The 10,602-nt window shown below is 53.6% G+C and overlaps 2 protein-coding genes across 4 annotated transcripts in view; both read right to left on the bottom strand.

Annotated features, from left to right (window-relative positions):
* Positions 1-3,863, bottom strand: part of PGLS (6-phosphogluconolactonase) — a 6,053-nt gene extending 2,190 nt beyond the window's left edge. For 2 of the 3 annotated variants that reach the window (XM_014940200.1, XM_014940201.1), the window contains exons 1-5: positions 3,525-3,863; positions 3,347-3,454; positions 1,516-1,617; positions 997-1,137; positions 660-841 (exon numbers count right to left, since the gene is read on the bottom strand). In XM_014940200.1, coding sequence (XP_014795686.1) covers positions 704-841; positions 997-1,137; positions 1,516-1,617; positions 3,347-3,454; positions 3,525-3,806 — 771 coding nt within the window. In that variant the 5' untranslated portion in view covers positions 3,807-3,863 and the 3' untranslated portion in view covers positions 660-703. Of the gene's footprint in view, positions 1-176; positions 842-996; positions 1,138-1,515; positions 1,618-3,346; positions 3,455-3,524 lie in introns of those variants that run through there. The other variant, XM_014940199.1, reaches the window with a different exon arrangement.
* A 249-nt stretch (positions 3,864-4,112) lies between these two features.
* Positions 4,113-10,602, bottom strand: part of SLC27A1 (solute carrier family 27 (fatty acid transporter), member 1) — a gene marked incomplete at its 5' end in the record, with an annotated part of 24,659 nt that continues 18,169 nt past the window's right edge. Inside the window, 5 exons of the mRNA XM_014940197.1 lie at positions 4,113-4,677; positions 5,448-5,594; positions 6,936-7,100; positions 8,592-8,729; positions 9,476-9,602. Coding sequence (XP_014795683.1) covers positions 4,526-4,677; positions 5,448-5,594; positions 6,936-7,100; positions 8,592-8,729; positions 9,476-9,602 — 729 coding nt within the window. The remainder of the gene's footprint in view (positions 4,678-5,447; positions 5,595-6,935; positions 7,101-8,591; positions 8,730-9,475; positions 9,603-10,602) is intronic.

Below are 10,602 nucleotides of genomic sequence, written 5' to 3'. Positions count from 1 at the left end.
TTGGGCTCTCAAAGGGGGGGTTTTGGGCTCTCAAAGGGGGGTTTCGTCTCTCAAAGGGGGGGTTTGGTCCCTCAAAGGGGGGCTTTGGGTCTCTCAAAGGGGGGCTTTGGGTCTCTCAAAGGGGGGGTTCTGGCCTCTCAAGGGGGGGTTCATCACCAAAAAACCTCACCACGATGCACAGAAAAACCAGGCAGGAGCCACCCACGGGGATTTTTAAGCCAAGAAATAAATCACAATCAAATCAGGATCAAATCAGACAAATCCAACAACGCAGCGAGAGAAGCTGGAGCTGCTCCAGACCCACGTCTGTCCGTCCATCCATCCATCCATCCATCTGTCTGTTCCCCCTCCAGGCTCCTCCCATCCCTCGCTCAGGGAAGAGCGTGGCAAAAAGAACCAGAAAACCCCAAATCCATCCAGTTTTAATTCGGCGTAACCGGGAGCGAAGGGAAGCACCCGGCGCCCTCACCCCGACCCGTTCCGACCCAAAGCGAAGGAATTCTTCCCTGGGGGAATTCCTGCTGGGGAAAAACACCCTTTTTTCCAGAATTCAAAAGAAAAATGGGGGGAAAAGGAGAAAAAAAATAAAAAATAATCAAAAGGTGTGTTTTCTGGGCCACCACCACCGAGGGCTAATGAACAAACGTGGCGTTTGTCACCTGGAATGTCCCGAAAGAGGGAATTTTGATGTCACCAGAGGCTCCTACAAGATGGAATGTTTCTCCAGGGGAATTGTCAGCTCTTTGGCCGCTGCCTCGTCCAGGAACCAGCGGAGTTGCCCGGAGTGAGGCCTCACACGAGCAGCAGGAAGGGGGTTTTCCTCCTCCCCTTCCAAAATGCGCTGTGGGGAGAGAGGAAAAGGGCAGCTCAGCCCAACAGGAAGAGCAAACCACCCCCGGAACGCGACCACCATCCACCAGGAGGTCTCCAATTTTCATCACCCACCCCAAAACACCTCGGATTTTAATGAGGATGATGAAGAATTGGGGTCCAAACCTTTAAAACAGCAGCTTTGCCTTCCCCCGTGGCCACGAAGACGACCATCCGGGCGGCGTTGAGCACGGGGAGGGTTAATGTGATCCGTTCTGGCGGCGGTTTCGGGGAGTCAGTGATAGCAGCAACGATTTTCTCTTTTTCCTATCAGAGGAGAGAAAAAAAAACAACAAAAACCATGAAAACAGGGAAAAAATACCCCAAAAAAGCAGAACAATCCAGGATCTGACCACAACCAGGGTGAGCAGCGGGTGCTGAGGGCGACCGAGGATCCTCAGCGCCTCCAAACCCCCACCAAACTCAAAATCTTTTTTATTTCCCCCACGAAATTCCTCAAATTAGGAGAAAATTATAGGAATGGAGCAGGGGGATCAGCCAAATCAACAGCTTCTTTTCCCTGCTCTTAATTCTTTTTGGAACTGAGCTGCCCCCAGAGCGGGAACTGTCGCAGGGAGGTTGTTGGGGAGTCACTGAGGAGAATTTGGGGGTCCCCCGGGGGGGACACGGGAGGGAGGAGCTGACCTGGAGCAGGGGGTGTCCCGGGAAGAGGGAGCAGGTGTGTCCGTCCGGCCCGATCCCCAGCACCAGCAAATCGAAAACGGGAATATCCTCATCTGGGAAAGCCTGAGGGGAGAGAGCGGGAGAGGATGGAAATGGGGAGAGAGACCTGGAGATGGAGGAAGAGGGGAGAAACCCCAAGATGGAAGGAGGAGAGACCCCAAGATGATGGAAGTGGGGAGAGACCAGGAGATGATGGAAGGGGGAGAGACCCCAAGATGGAAGGAGGAGAGACCAGGAGATGATGGAAGCGGGGAGAGACCAAGAGATGAGGGAAACGGGGAGAGACCCCAAGATGGAAGGAGGGGAGACTGGGAGATGATGGAAGAGGGGAGAGACCCTGAGATGATGGAAGTGGGGAGAGACCCCGAGATGGAAGGGGGAGAGACCGGGAGATGGTGGAAGAGGGGAGAGACCCAGAGATGGAAGGAGGAGAGACCCCGAGATGACAGAAGAGGGGAGAGACCCCGAGATGACAGATGTGGGGAGAGACTGGGAGATGATGGAAGCGCAGCTCAGCCCAACAGGAAGAGCAAACCACCCCCGGAACGCGACCACCATCCACCAGGAGGTCTCCAATTTTCATCACCCACCCCAAAACACCTCGGATTTTAATGAGGATGATGAAGAATTGGGGTCCAAACCTTTAAAACAGCAGCTTTGCCTTCCCCCGTGGCCACGAAGACGACCATCCGGGCGGCGTTGAGCACGGGGAGGGTTAATGTGATCCGTTCTGGCGGCGGTTTCGGGGAGTCAGTGATAGCAGCAACGATTTTCTCTTTTTCCTATCAGAGGAGAGAAAAAAAAACAACAAAAACCATGAAAACAGGGAAAAAATACCCCAAAAAAGCAGAACAATCCAGGATCTGACCACAACCAGGGTGAGCAGCGGGTGCGCAAGAGGGGAGAGACCGGGAGATGGAGGAAGCTGGGAGAGACCGGGAGATGGAAGAGGAGAGACCGGGAGATGATGGAAATGGGGAGAGACCAAGAGATGATGGAAGCGGGGAGAGACCTGGAGATGGTGGAAGAGGGGTGAGACTCCAAGATGATGGAAGGGGGAGAGACCCCGAGATGATGGAAGAGGAGAGACCTGGAGATGATGGAAGAAGAGAGAGACCGGGAGATGATGGAAGGGGGAGAGACCAGGAGATGATGGAAGGGGGAGAGACCCCAAGATGGAAGGAGGAGAGACCAGGAGATGATGGAAGGGGGAGAGACCAGGAGATGATGGAAGGGGGAGAGACCAGGAGATGATGGAAGCGGGGAGAGACCAAGAGATGAGGGAAACGGGGAGAGACCCCAAGATGGAAGGAGGGGAGACTGGGAGATGATGGAAGAGGGGAGAGACCCTGAGATGATGGAAGTGGGGAGAGACCCCGAGATGGAAGAGGGAGAGACCCCGAGAGAGAGACCCCAAGATGGAAGGAGGAGAGACCCCGAGATGATGGAAGAGGGGAGAAACCTGGAGATGATGAAACGGGGAGAGACCAGGAGATGGAAGAGAAGAGACCAAGAGATGATGGAAATGGGGAGAGACCGGGAGATGATGGAATCGGGGAGAGACCCCAAGATGATGGAAACGGGGAGAGACCCAGAGCTGGAAGGGGAGAGACCGGGAGATGGAGGAAGTGGGGAGAGACCCTGAGATGGAAGTGGGAGACACCCGGAGATGGAGGAATCGGGGAGAGACCGGGAGATGATGGAAGTGGGGAGAAACCGGGAGATGGAAGGAGGGCGAGGAACGGTTCCAGCCGACCCCCAGCATCCCACCACCCCCCTCCGCGGCCGGTACCTGCCGGAGCTGGGCGGCGTAATCCTCTGCGGCGGCGGCGGGGGCCAGCCCGGGGGTGAGAGCCAGCACCCGCGGCCCGGGACCGGGCAACCGGGGCAGCAGCTGGGCCTGCGGAGAGGGGGAAGGCTCAGGACCGGTCGGCGGGGCGGCAGAGCTCCGCCACCCCGGCCCCGCTCACCTTGTAGGCCCCGAGGGTGCTCTCGGGGTGCTCGGGAGGCACCAGCCTCTCGTCGCAGAAAGCCACCAGCCAACCGGCCGGGGCGGCGGGGCCTACGGCGGCGGGGGGCAAGTCCCGGGAGAGGATCCCTACCAGGCTCCCTCCGGAGAGGCCCAGAGAGAAGCGGCCGCCGCCTCCCCCCGTCGCTGCCGCCGCCGCCCGCTCGGCCACCAGTTGCGCCAAGGCCGGGCCCAGCTCCTGCGGGGAGGGGAAGACGGAGACGCGGCAGGCGGCGGCAGCCATGGCGACGGCGGCACTACCGGGAGCGGCGTCGCGCCGGAAGTGACGCGCTCTGCGCGACGCGCCGTTGCCTAGCAACCCCGCGGCCTAGGCCTCTCCGCGGCCTAGCAGCCTGCGGCCTATCCCGCCCCCACAGGCGGAAAAATTGGGGATATAAACGGCTGAACTCACGCAGCTTCACCCCGTTACTCGGTTTTCCACCGTCAAAGCATAACCCCCTCCCCTCGGCCGGGCTCCATAAGGCCTCAAGCACCTCCCCAGGTGCCTCCCCAGCAGGCGCTCCCCTCCCCCACAGCACCCATCGAAGGCTTTTTCAGTTTTGTGTTTGTTCTTTTTAATATCCTCACATCCCCAGACTTAAGGGTCGTTAAAACTAGCGCCAAGTGCAGTTAAAAACGGTCTAAACCGGTTAAGTTGGGAGAGGGAGCAGAGAGAAGCCTCCCCCCCTCTCCCCATGGGGCACAGGTATCTCCGTAAATAAATATGGCCATGGCGGGTAGTGGTTACAAAAATACTCTCTAGGGGCTCGGGGGGCAGGTTAACGAGGCGGCAGCAGGCGGGGGGTTAACGCGCTTGAGGGGAGGAAGACCCCCACGGAAGGAGGGCGCAGGAATCCATGGCTTCCCGCCAGCGCCGTGGCCCCCCGCCATTAGTCCGGGGGGATGGGAAAAGGGGCACATTTCTTGCCCCCCCTCGGAAAAAAAAGGCTGAATCCGACCAGATCATAAAGCGGCTTTTCCAGAACAAATCCTTTCGTAAAGGCATTCGTCCAGTGGAACGTATTTTCCCAACTTTAGATCCAGAAAATACAAGGGGTCCGAGATGGTGCTGTAGCCTTCCCTCTGCAAGCGGGTTTTCTGAATCTTAAATGTACCTTCAAAGCGAGGAAAAAAAAGAAAAATTAAAAAAAATTAAAGATATTTGGCCTCAAAAAGCCTGTGTAGAACGAGGAGGAAGTGGCACGAGGAAGGATTTGTTTCTGCTTCGCTAAGAAATTTAGCAACTCGTTAACGTTACCGGAGTTTTTACATCAACTGTGTGTAATTTTTACTTCTCCTCAGACACAGGGCCGGGTTTTGTGAAATTTTTTACTTCTCCTTGGGCAGGGGGCCGGGTTTTGTGTAATTTTTACCTCTCCTCGGGCAGGGGCCTGGGTTTTGTGTAATTTTTTCCTCTCCTCAGGCAGGGGGCTGGGTTTTGTGAAATTTTTACTTCTCCTCGGGCAGGGGGCTGGGTTTTGTGAAATTTTCACTTCTCAGGCATGGGGCTAGTGAAATTTTTTCCTCTCCTCGGGCAGGGGGGCAGGTTTTGTGTGATTTTTACTTCTCCTCAGACATGGGCCTGGGTTTTGTGTAATTTTTACCTCTTCTTAGGCTCGGGGCTGGGTTTTCTGAATCTTAAATGTACCTTCAAAGAGAGGGGGGGAAAAAAATAATTTCTGGTAAAATTCCTGGCAAATGGAAAACTGAAACCATAGTGACCAAAAAGGGGCTGACCGGGCCGATATATGGAATAAAAACCTCAGGAAAGGGAACGGATGGCAAGCAGGAGAGTTAATAGAAATATTTTCTCTAAGGAGGTGGAAAGAGCTGATTTCTTGTTTAAGACTTAACTAAAAAAGGGGGTTCTGCGAGGGATGGGTACCTGTGGTGTCCACCTCAGGGAGGAGGCGGAGGAAGACGGGCCGGGCGTAGGGAGGCAGCACCTTCTGCAGCTCCTGGTAGAGGAGGTTGGGGTTGACTTTGGCCATGGGGTCAGCGATGGCCGCCATCCCAGCTTTGCCCTCCACCCCTGCAAAAAAGAAGAGCAGAGCGAGGAAATATGGGGAGCCTTCAAGAGATGAAGGTGTCTCCCCCCCTTCCCTCCATGTCCCCTCTCGTGTCTCTTCAAGAAGAGAGGAGAAGCAAATTTCAGGCCAGAGGTTTGTCGCCAGCGTGTCTCCTCACCCCTCAGTTGAGGCCACCCCTCAAAGTTAACCCAATTCTTGATTTCTTTGGGTTTTTCTCGCATTTGGCCTGATAAAAAACTCAAAAAGTGCCAGGATGGGCACCTTCCTGGGCAACACGTCCCTCACACACGCTCAGTTCCATCCCCGTGTCTTCCTCACCCTGTCACCTCTTCTTCTCCTCTTCCTCGTCACCTCCTCAACCCCCCTGTTCCTGCACGACTCCAAGATTCACCATCCTGGGCTGGGTCCCCAGAAGGGAGAGAAGGGGGGGAATTTTGCCCCTTCCAGTCCCTCAAGGGGCTCCAGAAAAGCTGGGGAGGGAGCAGGGACCAGGGAGGGGAGCCATGGGATGAGGAGGAACGGTTTTGAGGTAAAAGAAGGAAGATTGAGGGAGAAACTGTTGACTCTGAGGGTGGGGAGAGCCTGGCTCAGGTTGCCCAGAGAAGCTGTGGCTGCCCCATCCCTGGAGGGGTTCAAGGCCAAGGTTGGAGTGGGCTTGGAGCAACCTGGTCTGGTTGGAGGTGTCCAGGGGTGGAACTCCATGTTTTTTAAGGTCCCTTCCCACCAAAACCTTCCTATGATTCTATTTACGGGTCCTCACACACCCACAGAATGGTCTTTTCACACCAAGAGCTTCTGCAAAGCTCCAGTAAAAAAAACCATTGACCTGTGGAACCATCAGGTAAAGATCTGAAGAAAAACAATCTGAGGAAGATCCTCACTTTGCACCTACCGTGTTTAAGAATTTAGTGAAGACAAACAATCAAATTAGCACATTTTCTTTCGTGACCAACACAAATAAGCTTGAAAATCAGCTCCTGCTGCCATTTTTCTTTTCCCTTTTATCTTCTTTTCTGCTTTTCAATCCTCTGACAATACGCTTTCCTTTTTAAATAAAGAGTTTTAACTATGGTTGGAAGGTCACTGACTTTCCACTGACCACCTCCTTTGGTGACAACATTGTAAAAAACCTTCCTTTTTTAAGGCTGAAATAAAGATCCTGCCTCTGGATCGGTTATTTCTCCTGCTCAGAATAAACGTGTCAAATTCCCTGTTTGACCCCGTTTTACCTTTACATTTTGGGGTACAATAAAAGCGACCGATTTCCACCCGTTCTGACATGAATCTGGTGGGTTTTGTGTAGTATTTTTTCGGGTCCTGAGGGCTCCGAGTCCATGTTTTACCTGGGACCTCCACTCCGTACACGGCGACGTCCGTCTGGTTGAGGATGTGACTCAGGGCTCCTTCCACCTCGGTGGTGGAGACGTTCTCCCCTCGCCAGCGGAAGGTGTCCCCACTCCGGTCTCTGAAGTACATGTAGCCCAGCTCATCCATCACCAACACGTCTCCTGAGAGAAGGGGAGGAAACCCAAAAATATTTAAAAAACCCCCTTTGTTAGGGTGGGGGCTACCTCGTCACCCTCCACTTGGAGTTGGCAGAAACACCTCGTTGAGGTCCCACCACCGCGTCTCCTCGTGAGCAGAGAGGGGCAGCGGTAGGAAAAGGAGAAGGGAAAAAAAATCCCTTCCCTCTTCAAAAACGTTCATTTTTTATTAAATCCAGAGCAACTCAACAGCTGGCAGCTTCAAAATGTTAACGCATCTGTTAATTAGAGGATCGTTTAGGTTGGGAAAGACCTTGGAGATCATCTCATCTAAAGGGTGGGGGCAAGAGGACAAGGCCAGACTCTTCCCAGTGGTGCCCGGTGATGGGACAAGGGGCAACAGGGACAAACTGGGACCCGGGAAATAAGGAGGATGTCCCTTTGAGGGTGCTGAAGCCCCTGAAGAGGCTGCCCAGAGGGGGTGGGGGGGTCTCCTTCTCCGGTGATATTCCAAATATCCATGGAGGTGATCCTGTCCAACCTGCTCTGGGTGCCCCTGCTGGGGGGCAGGGGGTTGGAGATGGTCTCAGAAGGTCCCTCCCAACCCCAACCAGTCTGAGATTCCATGATTCCTCTGAAAAATCCCAGATTTAGGTCTCTGGAGACCATCTCCACGTGTGGGAAGGCCCTGCTGGGGATCAAGGGTTGGAGATGGTCTCAGAAGGTCCCTTGAAGGGGGACAGGGGTTTGGAGATGGTCTCAGAAGGTGCCTTCCAGGGGGGCAGGGGGTTGGAGATGGTCTCAGAAGGTCCCTTGAAGGAGGGCAGGGGGTTGGAGATGGTCTCAGAAGGTCTCTCCCAACCCCAACCAGCCTGAGATTCCATGATTCCTCTGAAAAATCCCAGATTTAGGTCTCTCAAGACCCTATCTGCGTGTGAGAAGGCCCTGCTGGGGATCAGGGGTTGGAGATGATCTCAGAAGGTCCCTTCCAGGGGAACAGGGGTTGGAGATGGTCTCAGAAGGTCCCTCCCAAGGGGCAGAGACTGGAGATGGTCTCAGAAGGTCCCTTCCAGGGGGTCAAAGGGGTTGGAGATGGTCTCAGAAGGTCCCTTGAAGGGGGACAAGGGGTTGGAGATGGTCTCAGAAGGTCCCTTGAAGGGGGACAGGGGGTTGGAGATGGTCTCAGAAGGTTCCTTGAAGGAGGGCAGGGGGTTGGAGATGGTCTCAGAAGGTCTCTCCCAACCCCAACCAGCCTGAGATCCTGCGATTCCTCTGAAAAACCCCAGATTTAGGTCTCTGGAGACCATCTCCACGTGTGGGAAAGCCCTGCTGGGGATCAGGGGTTGGGAGATGGTCTCAGAAGGTTCCTTGAAGGAGGGCAGGGGGTTGGAGATGATCTCAGAAGGTCTCTCCCAACCCCAACCAGCCCGAGATCCTGCGATTCCTCCGAAAAATCCCAGATTTAGGTCTCTGGAGACCTCCCTCTGGACCAGGAAGGTCTTCAATCATCCCTACCTGAAAGGTAGGCCTGGTCCCCTTTGCGCAGCACGTCGTAGGCAATCTTCTTGTTGGTGGCACTCTGGCTGACGTAGCCGTCGAAGCGCCGCAGGGGATCCTGCTGGTTTATCTGCCCCACGAGCAGCCCTGGCTCTCCTGCGGGGAACGGAGGTGACACCCCAAAATTACACCCTGCACCCACCCAAAAGACCTTCACTTGGTGAATTCATCCTTTTTTTTTTCTGGAGGAAGAACCAAAGTGGAAACCTGGATGCTAGAAATGCCTTAAACCAGTCGAAATTTAGGAGATATATATTTTTTAGGACAAAAAGCTGAATTGATGGGTTTGGGGTTAAGCTCACCTGGTTTATCTGCCCCACGAGCAGCCCCGGCTCTCCTGTGGGGAACGGGAGGTGACACCCAAAAATTACACCCTGCACCCACCCAAAAGACCTTCACTTGGTGAACTCATCCCTTTTTTTTTTCTGGAGGAAAGAACTAAAGTGGAAACCTGGACGCTAGAAACGCCTTAAACCATCCTGGAGGAAGAACCAAAGTGGAAACCTGGACTCTAGAAATGCCTTAAACCAGTCGAAACTTTGGAGATATATTATTTTTTAGAACAAAAAGCTGAATTGATGGGTTTGGGGTTAAGCTCACCTGGTTTATCTGCCCCACGAGCAGCCCCGGCTCTCCTGCGGGGAACGGAGGTGACACCCCAAAATTACACCCTGCACCCACCCAAAAGACCTTCACTTGGTGAACTCATCCCTTTTTTTTCCTGGAGGAAAGAACCAAAGTGGAAACCCGGACACTAGAAATGCCTTAAACCAGTCGAAATTTAGGAGATATATATTTTTTAGGAGAAAAAGCTGAATTGATGGGTTTGGGGTTAAGCTCACCTGGGCGACAGGGGATGCACAGCCCCCTGGAATCCCGGATCAGCTCCATCGTGTCCTCGTTCACCTTCACCAAACGAATGGGATAAACGTTGGGCAAAATCCGGCTGTTGAAACCGCAGGCGCCCACCTTCCAAAAAACAGAGGGGGGGGGGGAAAAAAAAAAAAAACACAAATGTCAAGATTTTCCCCAGGTTTTTGTGCGTGACACCCCTAATTACCAATTTAGCTCCCTACGAGAGGACGAGGAAGCGTCAGGGAAGCCAGAAGAGGTTTTTTTCCTCCCTTCTGTGTCTGCTCCCAGGCCTTGTGGTACCCTCCTCCTCCTCCTCCCCCTCCTCTTTGCTTTTCCTCCTCCTCCTCCTCCCCCTCCTCTTTGCTTTTCCTCCTCCTCCTCCTCCCCCTCCTCTTTGCTCTCCCTCCTCCCTTTTCCTCTCCCTTCTCTTTCCTTTTCCTCTCCCTCCTCTTTCCTCCTCCTCCCTTTTCCTCTCCCTCCTCCTCCTCCTTTTTCCCCTTCCTCCCGTTTCCTCTTTGAAAAAAAAAAAAAACACAAATGTCAAGATTTTCCCCAGGTTTTTGTGCGTGACACCCCTAATTACCAATTTAGCTCCCTACGAGAGGACGAGGAAGCGTCAGGGAAGCCAGAAGAGGTTTTTTTCCTCCCTTCTGTGTCTGCTCCCAGGCCTTGTGGTACCCTCCTCTTCCTCCTCCCCCTCCTCTTTGCCCTTCCCCCATTTCCATGCTCCAGGGGTCCCCAGGGGGCTCACAGTGACCATTCACCACCATCATGAGAAATACCCTCACATTTATGATATTCTGCCTCCATCTAAAATTCACGCTGTTCCCTGGGGTATTCTCAGTATTAACTAGAGCCACACTAACCCTTGTTTCTGTGTTGCAGATAATTTGTTCTTGGAGGCCTATTGATTTAGCACTGCATCTAGCAACCAGGCACTCCTCGTCTGATATGTTAAATTTGCTCTTTGCTTCCTTTTCACTTGTGAAACTGGTCTTTTTTTTCTAAAGTCCTGATTGTCTGCAATGTTCAGAGTAGCTGAGTCTAGACAATCATCCAGCTTGAATTTTCCAATTTTATCTCCATCCTTTCTCCAGGCTCAAGCATTAGGTTT

The sequence above is a fragment of the Calidris pugnax genome, unplaced genomic scaffold, assembly GCF_001431845.1.
Source record: "Calidris pugnax isolate Ruff unplaced genomic scaffold, ASM143184v1 scaffold100, whole genome shotgun sequence".
NCBI classification, from domain to species: domain Eukaryota; kingdom Metazoa; phylum Chordata; class Aves; order Charadriiformes; family Scolopacidae; genus Calidris; species Calidris pugnax.
This window is presented reverse-complemented; position numbering and strand designations above follow the sequence as displayed.